Source organism: Cryptotermes secundus, unplaced genomic scaffold, assembly GCF_002891405.2.
Source record: "Cryptotermes secundus unplaced genomic scaffold, Csec_1.0 scaffold133, whole genome shotgun sequence".
Classification (NCBI taxonomy): Eukaryota; Metazoa; Arthropoda; class Insecta; order Blattodea; family Kalotermitidae; genus Cryptotermes; species Cryptotermes secundus.
In genome coordinates, this window is record NW_019718024.1 from 263732 (window position 1) to 285566 (window position 21835).

Below are 21835 nucleotides of genomic sequence, written 5' to 3' on the forward strand. Positions count from 1 at the left end.
GCTTGCTTTCAGGGTCGTAACCATAAACCCAACTTTCGTCACCAGTGACAACCTTCGAAAGAAAGTTTGGATCCTCTTGAAGATGTTGCTGAAGTTCCCTGCAGACTTCCAAGCGACGCTGCTTCTGTTCATTTTGCAGCAGTCGTGGCACAAACTTCGTCGCAATCCTCCTCATGTTCAGTTCCTCTGACAAAATTTGCTCACATATACCATAACTTAGTCCCAAGGTGTTAGAGGCCTTGGATGGCCAGTCTACGATCTTGCAGAATCAGATCCCTAACTTTTGCGACATTTTCTGGTGTTTTGCCTGTTGACGGCCATCCCGAACGATCGTCATCATCAGTCAATGTTCGGCCATTTTTAAAACGCTTATACCAGTTGTAAGTTTGTGTCTGGCCTAAACTGTTTTCACAAAAAGCTTGCTTCAACATTTGGTGCTTTTCTGCAGCGGTTTCCCCAAGTTTGAAACAAAACTTTATACAGACATGCTGCTCTCTCAGGTCAGCCATCGAAAAACCGCAAACTCACAGAAACACAACAATGGAAATACATTCACCAACAATAAGCCCAACCACTCAACTCGATGCCGCTTGCCACACTGATTCAAGAAGGACTTGTGAGGAGACATCTAGCGGTATTTCAATGTTCTCATAACCATTCGCAAGCAAAATTCAAATTTCAGAAACTTTTGGATTGCCCCACGTATAATCAAAGAGTCATTACTTCTTTTGCAATACAGCACATAATAAAATTTCCTTGAAAGTAGTAACTCACGTCTAGGACTTCAATCAAACACATGTAAATTAGTAAGCTATAATATGCTTGAATTTCCCTAGCATCAGCGCTCTCCCACTTTAAAGCAAACCAGTCTATTTGTTAATAAGAAGCTAATTTTTTAACTTGCTGGGTAACCCATTCATAAATTTTACCATCAAGGAAGAAAAAAGTAACAAATTTTCATGCTCTCACACAAAAATCATAAACATTTCCCACGCCATGAGAGAACATTTTAAGCCAACCAAACTTTCCAACTCGGAACTCATGTCACACAAATGATTGGGCTCGTTTTCATATAGAGGTTCTTGAAGACTAATTAACAAACTTCAGAGTCTGATATGTCCAGCCATTCACAAAAGACGCAAAGAATAACTCTCGTAATCCAACTCTTCCTCTCGTATCAGTGGGCTACATTACTTTTCACAGTATGCATATGGTAAAGTTATCCCTGTGCTTAATTAATTAAGCACTATACCATTAAGGTGTATGGGGGAGTGAATGTATAGATCCACATTTTCTTGACCTCAGCACTTGTTGGAGGTGAGTGGTCAGCTTCACGCCCCTGCTGCTTTACGCCCGGGGAAAAAGCCCCCAGTACACACTGAACAGGAGGTTGGGTGGGCCCCACAGCCAGTCTGGTAGCCTTGGAGAAAAGTCTTGGCCCTACCAGGACTCAATCTCCGACCCCTCAGTTGTCCAACACATAGCCAGCCACTATACTAACTATGCTACATGGAAGATAAAAAGGGGGGAATGAATCTGTGACTCAGCCTGTCTAGTGCTATTGAAAACTGACCTGATCCAATCTGTGACTCACTGCCTGACTAGTGCAACTGAAAACTGACCTGATCCAATCTGTGACTCACTGCCTGACTAGTGCAACTGAAAACTGACCTGATCCAATCTGTGACTCACTGCCTGACTAGTGCAACTGAAAACTGACCTGATCCAATCTGTGACTCACTGCCTGACTAGTGCAACTGAAAACTAACCTGATCCAAACATCTTATCAGAGCTTTGAGTTCTAAACTCAGCATTGGTGTGATACATGATGATGACATGGCCTTCACTTTCTCTTCCACTGTTACCACAAAATGTGTTCATTTCTGTAGATGCACTCAATTTAGTGGCTGATTCTATATGTTTTACTATGTGAAATTTGAACTTGTCATGGAAGTAATTTTGAAGCATAGTGTCTTCTGGGATGTGGTATCATGTAGTCTGGTAGAAGTGTACCAAGTCATGTAGGAACCTGCCTGTGCCATAGCTCAAGCGGTTAGTCGCTGGTTTCCCACTGTGGCGGTCCAGGTTTGATCCCGGGTCTGGTCAAGTGGGATTTGTGGTGGACATAGTGGAGCAGGGGTGGGTTTTCTCGAAGTACTTTGGTTTGTCCTGCCAATCTTCATTACACCAAATTCTCCATCATCATAATCACCTGGGGCAGGCTACAATAGGCCAATCTGTGGCCGCTGTGCCGAGTGGACCCAGTTGGACCCCAACCCCCACTAAGCAAATTTTATATAGGAACCTACTGCCTCCATCATGAGGGTCAAAGAGTATGCTGAGCAATCCAGTAGCAATACACTTCATGTTTTACAACATTAGAAGGAACAGGGCCTTTTTGAGGGTTAATTTTCACAAACTCACTTTTCAGGACAAAGCAGAACCAAAATCCACCAGTTCTTACAAATATGGATTTCACCTGTTACATAATTTCATTGCTTCTTCCCAGAACTTGCCATTTCATAATCAATGAACACAAGATTTTTACTGATATAAAGCAAATGGCAAAATGCTAAAAGAAACCAAAAACATTAAAATTGCACTCTAACTTACTGATAATTGGATGGTTATGGAAAGGCATGACTGCCAGGGAACACTTTTCTATGAGAAGTGAGCAGGCCTGTTTCATGAGTTCACCTCCAAGGCCACGGAACTGCTGGCGTTGCCTAAATGTAGGGACCAGATCCCGAACCTGCTCCATAATTTTCACACCTACAAAAAAATAGAGCAGAGGTCTACTGTAATGACAAATTTGTTTTCAAGTTTATATATATATACCATCAATTTACTTATGATAAACACAGCAAAATTATTTTATTTTAATAAGAATACTTTCCTAGAACACCCAGTTGAACAAATGCATTCTCACATTTCTGGTTTCATGTGCTAAAAAATAACAACTTACCAATGACATCCTGTACAGTGCAATCAGACTGTTCAGCCACAATAGCTAAGGCATGAAGAATTTCAGCGATGGCCAGAACAGAACCATGGCAAGTGTTCAGATCAACTGTAGATGTTTTATCCAAGAGGACAGGAAGAACAGTCTCAGCCATGTATGTTGAAGCCTTTGGTGTCAGGTTGTGAAGTGCCTGTCCGACATATATTAATATGAGAATAAATAATTCACATAACACGTTTCAGCAACACTACGAAGGAAGTACTCCATCACATACTACACAAATCATCAACGGTGACTTTTCAAGTTTCATATTCAACACAATTAAAAAGGGAATAATAAAATATATATTACTGAAACTCTCTAACATCAGATTAAATAAAACTGTGCAAAAGTTTATAGGATATGTGAAAAAGAAAAAACCTGATCTGTGGTCATGTGTACATTGGGCTATATTATGAATATGTCTAAAAATTGAAACCGGAAAATTATTTTCAGTGGAAGCTGCCCATACTAAATTTTAACAAAATCTGTGGAACAGTTTATGGAATAAATGAAAAGTCCACTAACGCTGCAACGAAAACAAGGCTTTATTATGGCTCAATCAATTTTGTGAAAGCCTCCCATACCAAATTTTAACAAATTCTGTGGCACAGTCCACGGGATAAATGGAGAAGTCCATTTATAGGCTTAGGTAAAAAGGTGAAATCTCTGTATTTATTAAGCTCTATGCCATGAAGACTTGATGTATAATATCACCATTCTCAATCTCAGCACCAGATGGTGTACACAGTAATTCAATTATGGATCAATAAGGTTGACAATTCAGCTCGCCAAACAGCTTTTAATAAAAGTTTCCTATATCAAATTTTATGAAGATCTGTCCAATGGTTGAGACCCTTTTACAAAATCAAAGACATGACTCCACATATGGTCAGTCTAAAAATACAAGTTATGATTTATTATGTTTTACTAGCTTATCTATGCACAGATACACTTACATATATGGAAGTAACTTCCTAACCTTTGCAGTAAGCTCCCTGATGACTATGTCCCAGTGTCCAACCTTCCTGTCTATTAAGTGATTGATAAGGAGCAATGTGTATTCTTCGAACTGAGCAATATACACACTGAAAATGAAGGTCTTGCATCATTAAAAGTTATCTTCTACCACAGGGCTGTACACATAATGTCACTTCTGTGACATTAAGAATAAAACTACACTACACAATAAGTTTGAATAACCAAGTCCATTTTGCTTCCCCAATATAAATAAACAGACTCTCCAGTGATCATCAGTAGGGAATTTGTTTATTTATTTATTTACCATAAAATGGCCTGTTGAAAGCAGATAAACTGAAAATATTAACCTTTATGAGCTGAAAGACACCGTATGGGGACCTTTAAAGTAAAGCCGAGTGGCCAAAAGACACCGTATGGGTATGCGCAGTCCACGCGTGCGCACAGTGTTTTAAAATCTAATTTTAAGATAGAAATTCTTGTTCTACTTATATTATTTTTGGACACCAGCTTTATGAGTAGACTGTCTTCGCTCCTGCATCATCTAACTGAATGTTGCATGTCACTGAATGCAGAGTCTGACGTCGCAATTCATGCACTTTGTCCATAATTAACTATGGTTTCCACGCGAAGCACACAGACGCAATGTTAGTCTCGTATTAGCAGGAAGTAAACCAGTGATGGCAAGTGGTGTAATCTATTCATAACGCTTATAAAACATCGCAAATTTCAACTATGCACCATGGCCCCTTTTCGCATTGAAGATTACGAAATTGAGAGGCCGCTCGTAAATCACACCATTCAGAATGCGTTACAGTTTATTCTGAGGGGACATGGAAGCTAGTGATATGAGGTGATATTCCAAGAACTGCCTCTGTGTGGATAGTCTGACATACGTGAATAAACAAACAGAGTTTCATAAGGCAATGTAGGATAAGAACTCGCCCACACTCCGGTACACAGGAAGCCTAGGAAGCCTACATGACTGGAGATTGTGCAGTACATAAACATTCTCTCCTATTGCCAGATAAAAAACACAGACAGTGCCTCAGCACCATGCATTTATGCTGCAGAAATGTATTGTGCAGAAGCTTTATGCATTTTTGTGGACAAGCGCTCAAAATTGGGAAAATTTTTTTTTGGAATCAAGGGCATTTAAATTAACTCCATCCCGCTGCCACTATCAGAATTTAAATGGCCCGTCCCATAAAGGTTAATAAATCAGTCTCATTTGCTATAGACTTATGACAGGGAATACCATTCCTTATTAGAATACTCACAATAAAATTATTTACGAGAAAGAGTATATTTTAGAGGCTAGTTACAACAAATGGTGACATGATTCATGCATATTAGGGTGTAATATTGATTTTATTCACAAACAACTTAAAGGAATTGCATCACTAATTAAGGGAATGTCAGCCAAGAGAACACCTGTAATTGGTTCTACACATTGCATTAATGAAGCAATGTTATGTTCCAGAAACATCAATCCAACCCCCATCTACAGTCAATAAACACATGACAATACTGATTACCATTTTCTCAGCATCAACCTAATGTAACACAAAATGCTTTCCTCACTCAATTATACACATTTTGCCTCTATCTTCTCTTAAACCAATAAACTTAACACAGCCCTAAAATAATTTTGGCCCCAAAATAATGTGGGAGTGCTGTGTGGCAAACAGAGTCCATATCATGATTTGTATGGAATTTATTTAGAAATCTGACAGGCATCACCTACTTTGTAAATATGTGTATAGCCACAAACTCTGTTTATTCTCGATCTAAACATGGGATTTCATGTGAGATGTGATGTCCTCTCAATATGAAGTTTATTGCCTTCTGTGATGTGCCACAGTGAAGGGACCATATACAGCAGTAATCAAAGTCATATCATTAGACATCAGGCAAAAATAAACTTCTTCCATGCATGCAAGTAGGAGAGGGAAACCTTGAAATTCACATGAAACCAAACACAACATTTTTAAACAGTACAATCTTAGAAACATTGCATTAACTCATAATTCATCAATTCTGACAGATATTACTGATACAAAATGTCATGTTTACATAAAAATAAATCTCAACCAATTCCTATTACTCTAGTCTATTCTACAGTTCCTCTTTTTGAGGTTAAATTGGCTGCATTTACTGTTTCATTATGAAAGAGAGAGAAAGAAAACCGACCTGACATTGAGAAAAGCATTAGTCCTGACGCCCACAGAGACGTAGTCTGCAGCAGTTACAATCTCAATACCATGAGGAAATGTCCCCTGTCTTCCAACATTCTCCTGGAATGCAGCTGAAGCTGCTCTTCGACATTTGAGCTATAAAATAAAATTGAACCACAAAACTTGAAAAGGATCAGTCAGCAGTCAGCACAGTTACTTACACTACTGTGGCTGCTGCAGTTACAGTTCAATGCCCAGTGACTTTTCAGGAAAATATCAGTATTTTTAGTATTATGGAAAAAGAAATTTCTGTCACAATACCAAGGAATGCACAAGGTCACTATTCTCATCCTTCCTTTAATTCACTTATACAAATTCGAGATATTTGTGTTTTTACTATTTGTTTCTTTCTCACTGATATGCCCTGCAGATACCCCTTTTATTTTTCAAACCCCAGCTAGTTCCTCCTTTTAGTGTAACACAATTAATCTAATTCATTTATTTGGTTGCAAAACTGCAGCAATTCCTTCCATCTATTTATGGCTCTACAGCCCTTGTGGACCTTGGCTGCTTTTTCAGTTTTTTAATCTATATAGAGCCAGGTAGGACTCCTTGGATGAGGGATCAGCATGATGGAAGGCCCCTACCTACACACAGAATAATACAAACACAGAATAAATGCACACAGACATCCATGTTTCAAGTGGGATTGGAACCCACAATCCCGGTGTTTGAGCAGGTGAAGATGGTTCATGCCTTAGACCGCGCGGCCATTGTGATTGACAGCCACTGCTTCTAGACTTACTTAAATCACTTTAGTATATAAAGCACTTTTTACAAAACCATGATTTTAGCTACAAAACTGTGTGATATCTCAAATCTCTTCATGTGATACCTTCCTATGCACTATTAATGCTAATTTCATCACCTTCTGTAACTGATATTCTCATTCAACTTACACATTACTAAATGCTTCAACATTCAACTCCATATCTCTAAGAAAACTGAATTTGCAATTAAATGCTTACATCTCTGTCGAACGCTGTCACCACTAACAAAGCTCCTGCAATATCTTTCACAAAAGGCTGCAGAATAGCTGGGTCATATGCTCTAGCAAATGCCCAACAGACATAGCATGCACCATCACGAATGTGGGCCCCCACTGCGCCATAGCCCTTTTGTTCATCATACATCAGAGCTTTAAGTATGAGTGGTACCACTTCTCCCAGCCGCTGCGGCAGAAGAAGTCCCCTGCGACCCAACTCTGCCAGAGCCAAGCATCCGCCATGCCATGCCCCATTGGATTCTCGTGGACTGAACAGTTCAAGAACTGAACCCACAATTTCATCTGCCAATTCCTTAGGAAGCCGTCCTGTTACTCTCCCAATGCCTTTTGCAGATGACCACCTAAAATTTAACATAAATCATACCTCTTGTGATGGGTTCTTCAGGTTTCTTTAGCTACATCAATTAGATGCAAGATAAAGTATACCTACTGGGTTCATATCACACCACATTAGTAGTTATGTATATATTTGCCTGAATTAAGAAGCTAATAGCCACTGCTCATNCAGATGCAAGATAAAGTATACCTAGTGGGTTCATATCATACCACATTAGTAGTTACAGTCAACTCTCGATTATCCGGGCTAATGGTGGGGATGGANTTTCCAAAACGACAGATATATATAAAAAATTTCATGTTCTGCGTTGTGTGTATACGATGGGTATATGATGAAGGGTCAATATGGCAATATGTAAACAGTGTCAAGGACAAGGAATGGTTTACTTGAATGGTAATGATACATATCGCCATTTCCCATTATGTCTTATTACAATAATTCTGATGACTGATGATACAATTTTCTGATTTTATTTCTGTAATCAACAAAATGGGAGAGTTCTATCTTCTAGGATGTATCAACATGCAGTCCAGTGTAACTTGACCATCACTTCAGAGGTACGTATGCCTCCATCTTTCAGGATCAAAGAGTTGGCCATGCAGGAAACAAGCATGAAGTGTGTAAAGGGATGCATATAGGATTTTGGTGGGAAAAGCAGGAAAGAGACCACTAGGAAGAAACACAATGTGTCTGATATTAAAACAGATCTTACAGAAACAGCGTGGGGTAGTATGGACTGGATTCACCTGGCTGAGGATCAAGGACCAGTGGCAAGTTCTTGTGAACGTGGTAATGAACTATGAGGTTCCACAAAATGTTGAGAAATTCTTCAGTAGCTGAATGACTGGCATCTTCTCAGGGATTCAGCTCCATGGAGTTGACCAGTTAGTTATAACAGCATTTTTCTGGAGGGACTCAGGAAAACCACAAAAAAAAACCTGTCAGGATATCAAATTACTTGGCTGGGATTCAAATCCCACACCTCCTGCATATGAAGCAGAAATCCTAACCACTGCACTGCAGTGTCCACTAACAGTGACAGAAGTGAAGGTATACTGGAAGGCCTACCTAACTACAGTATTAGAATCTCTGAGTCCCTGCAGCAGTTCTTCTATCACCTCTTCAACATCATCAGGTATTTCAAAGTCCTCATTCATTTCTTCTTCTTTCTGGGGTACTGGGTTCACTGGCAGAGGATGCACTGCAGTGAGATTTGCAGCAAGTGACCTGCTACCACGCTCGTAACGCCATGCCGCCACACGCACCTTTAGGAATGTTAGACCTTTGGACAACAGCATAACATCAGAATCCAAAAGCAAAGTGAGAATTTCTGAGAACAACATACGACACACACTTTCCTTCAAGGGCTTCAGTATACATGGTGAGGTGAATAACTGTTTAATTTAGTGAATGACTTCTATTAAAATAAATTCACGCTATATTACACATGACACACACACACTTCAAAGTATGGCACTTTCATTGTGTGTAAACATAAATAAAAAAAAAGTTTTGCATAAAATGTGGAAGTTTGTTTGTGATCTATATCAACACAAAATGCCATGCTTCTAGTGCCAACAGTTCATTAGATATTACCTTAAAAAATATAACTAAATATAGCCAACATTTTTCCAAGCACCTAAAAGTTCATCAGATGGTCAAAAAGGTTCTGCATTTTATAGAACCCAAAGGTTCATTCCTATGTCTACAACTGCCTGCCATTGGCCCCTCTTCTAAGCCAAATAAGTCCGGTCCCTACATTCCCATTTCATTTCTTTAAGATCCATTTAAATTCTATAAGTCTGTTCAAATTTTGGCATTTGCAGACGATATTGATATAATTGGTAGAACACAAAAATCTATGAGAGGAGCTTTTCTTAAATTGGAAAGAGCAGCAAAAAAGATGAATCTACAAATTAACCAAAATAAAACAAAGTACATGCCGGTAACCAAGAAAGACTTGCTAATGGACCTGCATATATTGAAATTGGCTCATACAAATTTGAGGTTGTAGGTAGTTATACTTACCTTGGATCAGAAGTTAACTGTAAAAATGATAAGTGATGAAATAAAAAAGTGTGTACTTGCAGCAAATAAATGTCTCCATGGCCTTAGGAAACACCTGAAATCCCAACTAATACCCAGGAAAACCAAAATTATGATGTATAAAATATGATCAGTGCTATCTTATGCCTCTGAGACCTGGCCACTGTCAAGATCGGATGAAAGACTGTTAAGTATATTTGAAAGGAGGATCCTGAGATATATCTTTGGACCACTGGAAGAAAATGAATATGGAGGAAGAGGTATAACCATCAGCTATACAATCTGTTTAATGAACCAGACATTATTGGATTTATAAAGGTGAAAAGGCTTGAATGGGCTGGACACACAATACGTGCCAGAGAGAATAGAATGATTAAGAAAATGCTTAAAACTAAACCAGAAGGAAATAGGAGAGTAGGAAAACCAAGATTGATATGGGAAGAATGTGTGTGGCAGGACATAAGAAGTTTGGGTGTAAAGAACTGGAGGAGTAGCATCGAATAGAGAAGAATGGCGAGCAATCCTGAGGAAGGCCAGGGCTCACAAAGGGTTGTCATGCCAGTGATGATGATGATGATGATGATGAATAAGATCCATTTAACCCTTTGACGTGGTCATTTAAATTCCGCGGCCGCGGCTCCTGCGGTAATATATTCAGCCGGCCATTTAAATTTNCCATTTTAATATTATCCTACCACCTACACCTATGTCTTCTAAGTGGATTATTTCATTCATATTTCCTGACCAGAATTCTGCATGCACTTCTCTTCTCTTCCATGCATGCCCACCCCCCTTCCCTCCCCCAAACTTATCGGCCCTGATTTGATAATCCTAGCAATATCTAGCAAACAGTACAGCTTATGAAGCCAGTCATTATGCAACTTTTTCCAGCCGCCTGTTACTACCTCACTCTTAGGTCCAAAAATTCTCCTCAGAACCCCATTCTCAAACACTCTCGGCCTATCTCTTCTTAATGAGAGAAAATGAGGAAGAGGTATAAGTCAAAATTTTATGCATGTAAATTTACAGACATCTTATCATCCAGAGGCTATACTGGGTACACAGTACAGTTTTTTGAATTGTCCCACTTCCAGAAGCAGGATCCAAATTAACTGTAATAACTACATGGTGTGTTCAAAAAGTATAGAACCTTCTTTTTCCCGCGTAAACCAATGAAGCGCAGGAGGCTCCCTTCGGTGGAGATGTGGAGGGGACATTCATGTGCAGTCGTGAATTATTTCCCGCCCGCAGAAAGTGTCAGTCGCTGGCAGTCGGCCTATGAGTGAGGATGTGTAGTAAGCACTCATCGGATGCCAGTAAGGTGTAAGATGACGGAACAACATGAGCAGCGATATTGCATCAAATTTTGCCAAAAGCTTGGCGATACCCAAGTGGAAACCATTCGCAAGATTCAACAGGCTTTTGGGGACGATGCCATGAGCAACTCACAGATAAAGGAGTGGTACAACCGCCTCAAAGATGGCTGCACATCAATGGACAGCGAACCGAGTTCAGGCAGACCCTCAACAAGCCGAAATGAGAATGTCATTGAGCAAGTGCGGACTTTGGTCATGGAGGACCGTCGTATCACAGTCCGAGAACTTGCGAACAAGATAGGGATAAGCATTGGATCAGTACATTCAATTTTGACCGAGGATTTGGGCATGAGGAGAGTGTCCACGAAATTCATACCGAAACTGCTAACAATGGAGGAGAAGGAACGCCGCCTGGAAATCGCACAGGACATGCTGGACAATGCAAACAGTAACCCCAACTTTCTCAACACCGTGATCACAGGCGATGAGTTGTGGGTTTATGGGTACGACCCAGAAACCAAGATGCAGTCGTCACAGTGGAAACATCCAACATCCCCGAGGCCAAAAAAAGCACGGCAGGTCCGCAGCAATGTCAAGGTCATGTTGGCCGTTTTCTTCGGCTCCCGTGGGGTTGTGCATCATGAGTACGCACCACAAGGCCAAACCATCACGAAGGAATACTACCAGGAGGTCCTTCGTCCCCTTCGTGATGCCGTGCGGTGCAAACGACCAGATCTGTGGGCAGCAAAAACTTGGCAGCTCCATCACGATAACGCACCCGCCCATTCTGCGCATCTGATTCAGACTTTCATTGCCAAACACAACATCCCTGTGGTTCGTCAGGCTCCCTCCTCCCCCGACATGGCTCCGTGTGACTTTTGGCTATTTCCCAAGCTGATAATGCCGCTTAAAGGAACCCAATTTGAGTCAAGAGAAGACATCATGCGGAATGCGATGGCCCAGCTGATCACCATTCCAAGAGACTCATTCCAGAAGTGTTTCCAACAATGGCGGAAGCGCTGGGAGAAGTGTGTGCATTACCAAGGACACTATGTTGAAGGGGATTAGGGTTTTGTACCTCCAAATCAATAAATGCATTTCTGCCGACCAAAGGTTCGATACTTTTTGAATTTCCACTTTTCCACGTATTAAAGAGAACCTCATGAAATGTGTGATGATTACTTTGAAAAAAAAAAGTACACAAGATATATCAGCCAGAGTTATCAATTTATTAAATGTGAGTGAGTCACATTACAGTATCAATTTTAATAATAACATGTAAATTGTAAACATTATTTAAAATCAACTGGGATGACTATGTATGGTGAACCAGGAAGACCATGGAGGAAATTTATTTAGTGACCCTATAAGTAACTGAGACACACACCCATATCCATGCACGTCTGCACGCACACACAGAGCACTAAATTTCAGAATGATTAACAAATGAAGAGTTGGAAAGTGTGTGGCCTGTTTCAAGGCACTATGAGCATCTGCCTGAAAAAACTGAGGAAAACTACACAAAACCTCATTCCAATATTTAAATTGTGCACATCCTAAACACAAGCCAGGAGCAATACCTCTTGAGCTAACTTGTTCAGTGGGAAAGATGTGGTCTTGGCCTGTTCCAAGGGGCTATCCAGGAATTTGTATAGAACAAGAAAATCGTGAAAAATCTTTAGCAGGATACCCTGTGATCTGTCAAACAACTGAACTGCATGTATACTGAATGCAAGTGCTACATACACTCAACCTGTGCTTATCAACCTTTATTGTGCTTGTGGTGCACACAATGGTTTGGTAGGCTGCAGCAGGTTCAGCATCACACTGCTTAAAATATAAATCAAATTGCTTCGAAGTTCAAATCTAGCCACCAGTGCCATGGTAGCAGATTTAGTTCTTGACATTAAGAGTTAACTGCACACAGCCAGCCATGTCTGAATATATGGAAGATAACTAAATTATTTTAATCATATCTTACCTATTCTTTGTATGACTTTAACACCAAATTTCCTGATCAAGATACTGGGGTTATCCCGGTACTTGCTTGCTAGAATACATTTCAACAGTGAGTGAGCATGAGAAAGCAAATCCTCCCTCTTCCCATGCTTCAAAATCGATGCGACTGCTGCCAGAGACCCACACTGTGCAAATAGTGTACTGTCAGAGGACACAATCTTCTGAAATAAACAACATACATCTTGTGGTTTATTTAAACCGTTCACATCTGTAAGTGCATATACATGGTTTCACCAAGGTGCATAAATACATGGGAGAGTATCTTCACTCGTCTTAGTGGTTCATTAAGTTTGCTTTGCTCTACCATGGCCATCTTTGACATTGGCAAATATTACATTGACATCTGGTGGATAAATTTTTAACTAGTATAAATACATAACTGTAATGAAGAGTTCTGCTTCCTTTTGATTATCCATCATCCTGTCTTTATCTAAAAACACCGTCCTGTTTATTTTTCAAAACACGCCATTTCTGAGACTGGCTTCTGTCTCCGTCTCTATCGATTGGGTCCAACTGAGTAGATTTACCTGAAGACGAAGACAGAATCCATTCTCCGAAATGCTGTGTTTTGAAAAATAAACAGGACAGTGTTTTTAGGTAAAGACAGGACAATGGATAATGTCCAAAAAAAATATTTGTACTGGCACACTCTTTTGTGATTTTAATTAGGTCACAGCTGCCCATAAACAGGCAATAAATAAAAAATTCAGCTACCATCATGCATTTGCTGACTTTGTATAGAATGACTCTATAGCAATTTTAACAATAAACAGCTATAACAAACAGAAATTGGGTGACAAACCATTGTAATCTAATGGATACACGAAATTTGTATGGCGAAATGTTATAAACCCATCTACTAGCAGTATAAATGATATTAAAACATACAAGCAGTATCATTTGGAACGATAACATGTACCAGGCCATTGCAGGCAAAGGTAAAGTTATCTGTGTACTTAATAAATTAATTAAGCATGTCATGAAAATTTATGGGAGAGGTACAGCTCCTCTATTCTTAACCTCAGCATTAAATGGTGCTGAGTAGTCAGCTTCATGCCCCTGCCACGTTACACCAGAGGAAAGAGTCCTCAGTACCCACTGTAAAGGGAAGTGTGCCCCAGAGCCAGTAGGGACACTATCAAGAAGAGAAAATCTTTTACTCCAGCAGAGAATCAAACCTCAATTCCTTAGCCACTCATTCTGTAGCCTAACTGCTTTCTGAATGAACTGTTTTGACCACTGCACATACCCTCAATTGCGTCCGTCTACTCTACAAACCTGGGTATATTATACCATCTTGTGCAGGCAATATTAGGGAAGACAAACCTTCTGTATGCATGTTTGAATTTCCCAGTGGCATGTGAATACTTAAGTATGTTGAAGACAGATTCTAGTAACTTTCTAAACACAAAAAACAGGGCACCATCACTCAAAGAGCAGATGCAATTTACATACTTGTTTTATTAAACTGACTGACAACTACACACTGGGAAAACTTAACAAAATTATGTTACTTCACTCTAGAGCAGCTAAAATTTAGTAACATCTTACAAATTTTCTTTGGTAACACAGACAATAACACAATTTTCACTACTGGCACACAGAGCAAGCAACTGATATTCAAGTGTAATGTATGCTTGGCAGATGGTCACAGAATACGCATGCAGTTTGTGGGACCCTGTTTATTTACATTTAATGCAATTTGAATGGCAGACTCAGTGGAGAGAGGGACCCAGTATATACAAATACTTACACCTTTATTCTCACCGCGGCGGCCCAAGTTTGATCCCGGGTCTGGTCAAGTGGGATTTGTGGTGGACAAAGTGGCGCTGGAGCAGGTTTTCTCCGAGTACTTCGATTTCCCCTGCCAATCTTCATTCCACCAACTGCTCCACAATCACCCTCACCTATCATCTGGGGCTGGTACAATAGGCCAGAAGTGGCCACAGTACAAGGGACTTAGTCCCACCCAAGTAGCAATAAAGAAGAAACTCCTTTATTACAGTAAGCCAAAATATGAATGCCAGAAACAGCAAGGCAGAACGACCGAGACAAAATAAAGTGCATTTTGAAACTGTAATGAGATTGAAAAAGAAATCTGAACTTGTGAAGTGTACTATCTTCTGCAATGTGATGCTGTGCGGTCTAACAGAAGTTGACTAATGTTTCGGGTGATTTTCTACTGGATTATATGGCCTCACGTCCCAGAAGATAGTACTGTCCATAGTCACCGCTGTGATTACCTCAAATCCAGCTCGCAACATATGGCTTTCTTGTTTTAAAAGTATTTCAGATAGGAGAAATGTTCACTTACATTACATGCCCAGTCAAGGAACACAGGTAGGTGAGTTTCCTTCACATCAGATCGAGTCAGGAAGTGTGAAGACAAAAATGCAGCCACACCAAACTGATCATTACTAAATGCATACGTCTTGCATGCAATAAGAATCCTATTCAGAACAAAACAGAGATATAAATTATACAATGCAATTCCACAACTACTAAGTCTGCTCACAGTTGTCAGACAAGATACTAGATGTTTGACCGTGTCTCACGGTGTTGTCGCTTGCAGATTTACTTATACTTTTTCTTCAACCCTGAAGATGGGGGCGATACGTTCCTCCGAAACGTCGGTTAACACCACATATACACGGTGCCAAATCCCAGAAGACTGCTTTCTTCATAGTCACCGCCGTGAAAGCCTCAAATCTTACAAGATACTAGATACTTCTTACAAGGGCCATGCTATAGCTCAAGCAGTTAGTTGCTGGCTTCCCACCGCAGCGGCCTGGGTTCGATCCCAGGTCAGGTCAAGTGGGATTTGTGGTGGACAATGTGGCACTGGTTTTCTCCGATTACTTCGGTTTCCCCTGCCAGTCTTCATTCCATCAAATTCTCCTTCATCATATTCACGCGGGGCAGGCTACAATAGGCCAGTCTGTGGCCGCCATGCCGAGTGAACCCAGTTCATTCCACACCCCATTAAGCATATTAAAAAAAATTACTTCTTACAATGTACTCAAATTAATAAGTACAAACAAAATGGAAAGATCTGGCACAGACTACAATGCTTCTGAGGACAGACTTGAGATCCCTGTTTAGTATATAAAAAGAGCAGATATACTGGACGAAATGTGGCCAACTCCCAAAAGGCCTCTCTTCCTTTCAAAACGAGATACACATATAGTACTAAATACTTCTCACATGTCATTACAGTGTTCACCTGTGCATATGGAACCTGGTGTACACTGAGGCCAACGACATCCAGCATACATTTTTGCATTCTCTTATCCCTAACAATGTCATAACTCTGTGTATGAAAGGCTTACCAGGAGCCCACAGTAGCATGACTCACACATTAAGCAGTACACAAATCTGTCTGGCTTCATTATTATCCTATTTCAACCAAACTGAGATGGTGAAAATAATCTTGTTCTTACAAGAGAATGCATCCACTCCAAGTCTGGGTTCTAGGTTACTGTCAGCACAGATCAGGATGAGCATGACACCAACTTTAAGGCACAACATGGTTAACAATGAATGTAAGGAGGACAGAGCAGTGGGCAAAGGTAAAAGGTAAAGTTGTCCCTGTACTTAACTAATTAAGCAATACGCCATGAAGGTGTATGGGGGAGTGGATGTATAGATCCACGTTTTCTTGACCTCGGCACTAGCTGGAGGTGAGTGGTCACCTTCGTGCCCCTGGCATTTCACCCCTTGGGGAAAGAGTCCCCGGTACCCATTGGGTAGGCCCCAGAGCCAGTCTGGATGACGTGGAGATGAGAAAATTCTTGGCCTTACTGGGACTCAGGCTACGACCCCTTGGTCGTCCAGCCCACAGCCAGTCGCTATACCAACTACACTAAGAGGTACATGGTTTTAAAAAGTAGCAACTGTTTCTCCTGCATCAATTATGAAGCATTATTGTTGTTGTTGTTGTTGTTGTTGTTGTTGTTGCCATTATTATTCCTTACACTTCACTCGAGTACTTCCCTTTCAACTTACCAACATGCAGTTCAATCAAAATGTCTCACCAGTCCACCTTCAAGTGTGGAAATGATCCACAGTGTCAGTTCTCAAACTTTAACAACTCCTGCAGTGAGTTCAAATGGATAAATCATTACAGCTTCACACTTGATCTTGCTGTGACACACCCTACTTAACTTCCATTAATTTCCATATAAGTGAAATGAAGATGGAAGTTGTGGGAATTCATTCACCAGAGTGTCTTTTATGCAAGGTCTGAGGTTGTCACTGCATTAATTATCTAGTAGTGTGGTATAAATTCACTGACATTTTGGAGGAACATGGTAAAACTCTACCAGACTATGCATCATCACATGCCAGAACATAGTAAGGTAAAGCTATCCCTGTAACAGGCCATGGAGGCCCATACAGTTGTGGGACACAGCTCACAGATGGCAGTAAATGCTGTCAGCCTTATGTGCCGGCCACCCTTTACACCCAGGAAATTTCCTGGTACTCATTTCTGTTAGAGGCTGAGTCGACCGCAGGGCCATAGTCCGGCTGAAAGGATTAGGTCAATTGAAAAAATCCACCTCATCAGGATTCAATCCCATGACCTTCAGGCTTGAAGCATAGTGCCTCAACCAACTATGCTACTGTGTGCCCCTCCCAGAATACAGCACTCTTTAATAATTTTTATCATCACCCTGTCATATATGAAAGGGACTACAAAAAAACCCAATCTGGAGTGACAACTAAATACTAATTCTTTGAGGACCCACAACTATCAACACACCTAGCACTGAAATGACTTCTCCAAGGTTACAACATGAGACTGCATTGTCACTGGATGGGTAAATGGTCTAGAAATGATTGTATTGGCTCTATTAGCCCACTTATACATAAATTCTGCAACAGAATCTGTGTCTTACACATTCTCATGCATTATGTAGGATTAGGCGGCAAGCTGGCTTCCGACAGACATAACTGAAATATCAAATAAAACAATCAAGGCCAGGGAACAAATTCATTATCACCAGGAGTAAAACGGATATTCCACCTACTGGGTGTTGACAAAAAATGCAGATTCACACCTTTACCCTAATCAGATAGACCAAAAGCCAAGAGTGTCTAAGACACTGCATGGCAGTACAAGCAATCAGAACACCCAACTCAGGTTGCAGCAGGTAAATAAAAGACAAGCACAATGCAGGGAGTAAGTCTGTCACTAAACCACAATTACCAAGTTATCGCTCCAATATCAAGCCATTATTACCCTGCCAATCAAGTGCTATCAGCAGGGCCCGGATTTTGATGACATGTCATCTTTTTTCCTTGTATCCTATGCGATGCTCTTAAATATATAAATCTCGGATATGAGCTGCTGGTTGCAGAAATGTAAATTTTATAGGTAATTTTTTGTCATTTTTGACATTTTTAGGTTTAAGGTAATTTTTTGGTAAATTTTTGGACTTTTAAGGGTATTTCTTGTCATTTTTGGCCATTTTAGGGAACTTTTCTTCATACGTTTTCTGAAATGTGAATAACATGGAAGCGAAGTGTTCTTTCTTTTCTCCTTTAGGTCATTTTTCTGGATTTTTCGGTCATTTTTTAAATATTTTCAGGTCATCAAAATCCGGGCCCTGCATATTACATTTCTGGGTCATATTTTAGGTCATTTTTCTGGATTTTTTCGGTCATTTTATAGGTCATTTTTTAAATATTTTCAGGTCATCAAAATCCGGGTCCTGGTTATCAGAGTGTACACCCTCATGGATGTCATTGAGTGTAGTAAGGAAATAAAATATTGTGTTTAACATAAGACTTCTATATACAATAATTTATGAAACCACTCATGGAGTCCAAGTTGCAAAAATATTCCAGTTTCATGGTACCACATAAAACAGCAAAAGAGAACATTCCCATATGTTAGGCAAAAAAGAAGACATGAATATGGCATATCACACATCCACAAAACAGGGCCGAGACTCAATACACTAAAATCTTACAAGGTGGGTACTTGCGGGTTTGTACTATGTATATAAATTCAGGTAAAAAGATACAAAATGTAAAGCTATCCCGTAACAGGCTGTGAAGGCCCACAGGGTTGTGAGACGTCGAGGGTCCTGCTATTATGTAAAAAGCAACTTTTAAACCATGTAACAAATTGTTTTCCTTCAAGTTGTGACCAAAATTTTGGCCAAAAGGGAACTTCAAGACAATGATGCTTCATTTTAATAAAGCACCATTGCCTCTGATTTTCTCACACAGTTGTCACACAATATACTGTAACACAACAGGATGCATGAAATGAAAATTATAAATGCTAGTCAAGCAAGTTGCATATATAAATACATGAACACTAAACTAAAGTTACTGAACCGCAATGCTAATTTATATTTTAATAAGAAATGCTTGGCTGAAAACTTAACACCTAAATATACCTTGATATTTGTTGTGTTGTGACAGTTAATAAAGAGGTGGTACACAGTTACCAACATTTGAAGGAAACTTCTGCCTTCATCTTTGGGGTGGACGTGACTGACACAGGTCCCTCCAAAATACTGGCATCTATCTACCAAACTACACGGCATCGCATGCCCCACTCACTCATGGAGCTGAGCCCTACTTGAGAAGCCGCCAACTGTGCAGCTACCCAAGAACTTTCAAGTGTTTTTGGAACCTGAAGGTTCATTACTGTGTTCACAGGAGCCTTCCACTGGTCCCTATCCTGAGCCAGATCAATCCAATCCATCCCATCCCATCCTATTTCTCTAAGATCCACTCACCTATGCCTTGGTCTTCCCAGTGGTCTCTTTACTTCTGGCTTTCACACTAATATCCTATATGCATTCCTCGTCTCCCCATTCATGCTACATGTCCTGCCCATCTCATCCTCCTTGACTTGATCACTGTAATTATACTTGGAGAAAAGTACAAGTTATGAAGCTCCTCATTAACCAGTTTTCTCCAACCTCCTGTCACTTCATTTCTCTTTGGTCCAAATATTCTCCTCAGCACCCTGTTCTCAAACACCCTCAGTCTATGCTCCTCCCTTGTCAGAGACCAAGTTTCAAATCCATACAGAACCAGAGGCAAAATTATAGTTTTGTGTATTCTAATTTTCATGTTTGTAGACAGCAGAAAAGAAGACAAAAAGTTCTGGACTGAATTGTAGCAAGCATGACCCGAGTTCAGTATCCTCCTAATTTCATCCTGAATCAGGTTTTGATTGGCATCATATCCAAGAATATAAAAGTTACTAACTTACTCCTAAAGGCCCATATACATAAAAAGTAAATGTTTCAATCATAGATTAACATCATGTTCAAATATTTAACAGTAACTCCACGATTTAAAATAAAATCAAGACGTTAAGAAAAAAAAGATGAAAAAGAAATGATTTGTTGGGTGAGGGGAGACATACTCAAAACAGTATAAAGCCCAAACCCACTGAAGGATTACATAGAATTATTTCAGTTGGACAAAGTAATAAAACTCTGTATTCCATAGAGAGGTTATGTTGGTCACCACACTGTAAAGCTGTTCCCATAGTCCATAGTCTCCAGTGATCTCAAGAAACTGTGGGGTATAGTGAATGAGCGGGTGATCACGGAAACTTGGGTACTTGTGAACAATAAACCTGTAAAAAGTAAAGTACACATCAGACAACATGCATGTACCTTTCCATGACAGTTTTTCGACCCTCATCTCTTCTCCTGTCCTCAGGTTTGAAACTGTCTAATCGAGACATGTGGACTGGCATCATCACGATGATGGACAGCCATACCAACAAAACACACCGCGTTTCCCACGTTTTCACATCGGAAGGTTCCTGATTTTCAAGTAGCTGAAGAACAGGTTCAATATCTGATACCTGCATATAAACATATAATGCGTAACACTGTTTTAAAATCGAATTTTACTGGAGCTCACGTCAACCTAACAGCAGGAATGTCAAAACAAATAACAAAACTACATAACACAAAACAAATCTTACCTCGTGTGGCAGATGCGTCATTGCTGTTTTGTAACCCCTGACTTTCATTATAATATACAGATATTTGAAAGTAGCGTGTTTTAATTCTATTGACGACTCTCCATTCCGCACAATACTAATTAATTTATTTAAAATACTGTCGAGATGTGGATCCAACAAGTGGGGTTGTTCTTGATATCGATTCAGAATGCAGCTGAAACGTTGGTAAGCCCATTCTGCAGACCTTTCTGATGAATATACTGTCCTTAGATTTTCTATCATAGTTATCACTTCTTCATGTTCTGAAAACATTTCTAGGGCACAGCCCAAACCAATATTATCATCACAATTTTCCTCAACCACCACATTATCGGCTGCCATTTTACAACTGAAGTTCGACTCGCAATCTGGTGGTAACGTGCTGGTAACGTGCATCAGCTTTGACAAACGAAAAACAGCGACTCGTAACCTGGTAAATTGGTAGTAACGCTAGTAACGGTGGTAACATAGATTTCTAGTAACATTTGGATACGTCATTCGGTAATACAAGTTAACAAAATAAATCTACAGAGTTACAAGCATACTACCAACACAAATCCACCTGGATAACAATTGGAATAAAAACTTCATGTAAACACAAAAGACAACTATATTTGGCCAGTAGGGACAGTAATGATCCAAGACTAAAAAGTCACTACAAAATATACTGTAAAATTTTGTCAAAAGTCATTAAAGAAGCCAAACAGAATAACTATAACAGCCAAATTCTAAAATCAAACAATAAAATTAAAACCACCTGGGATATTGTGAAAGTTGAATCAGGAAAGAAATCTGTTAATGAAGACGTACAAAGTTTGAATATTGAAGGGAAGTCCACTAACAATCCACAAGCTATCGCAAGTGCATTTAATGAATATTTCCTTTCATTAGCTGAGAAAACATATTCCAAT

The 21835-nt window shown here is 39.9% G+C and overlaps 1 protein-coding gene across 1 annotated transcript in view; it reads right to left on the minus strand.

Annotated features, from left to right (window-relative positions):
* The window catches only part of LOC111874209 (tubulin-specific chaperone D), a 57688-nt gene extending 36390 nt beyond the window's left edge, over positions 1-21298 (minus strand). Inside the window, exons 1-10 of the mRNA XM_023869909.2 lie at positions 20907-21298; positions 20590-20783; positions 15255-15390; positions 12903-13101; positions 8628-8841; positions 7185-7563; positions 6173-6312; positions 3984-4089; positions 2966-3152; positions 2614-2772 (exon numbers count right to left, since the gene is read on the minus strand). Of these exons, the coding sequence (XP_023725677.1) occupies positions 2614-2772; positions 2966-3152; positions 3984-4089; positions 6173-6312; positions 7185-7563; positions 8628-8841; positions 12903-13101; positions 15255-15390; positions 20590-20783; positions 20907-21266 (2074 nt within the window). The 5' untranslated portion in view covers positions 21267-21298. The remainder of the gene's footprint in view (positions 1-2613; positions 2773-2965; positions 3153-3983; positions 4090-6172; positions 6313-7184; positions 7564-8627; positions 8842-12902; positions 13102-15254; positions 15391-20589; positions 20784-20906) is intronic.
* Positions 21299-21835: the final 537 nt, after the last annotated feature.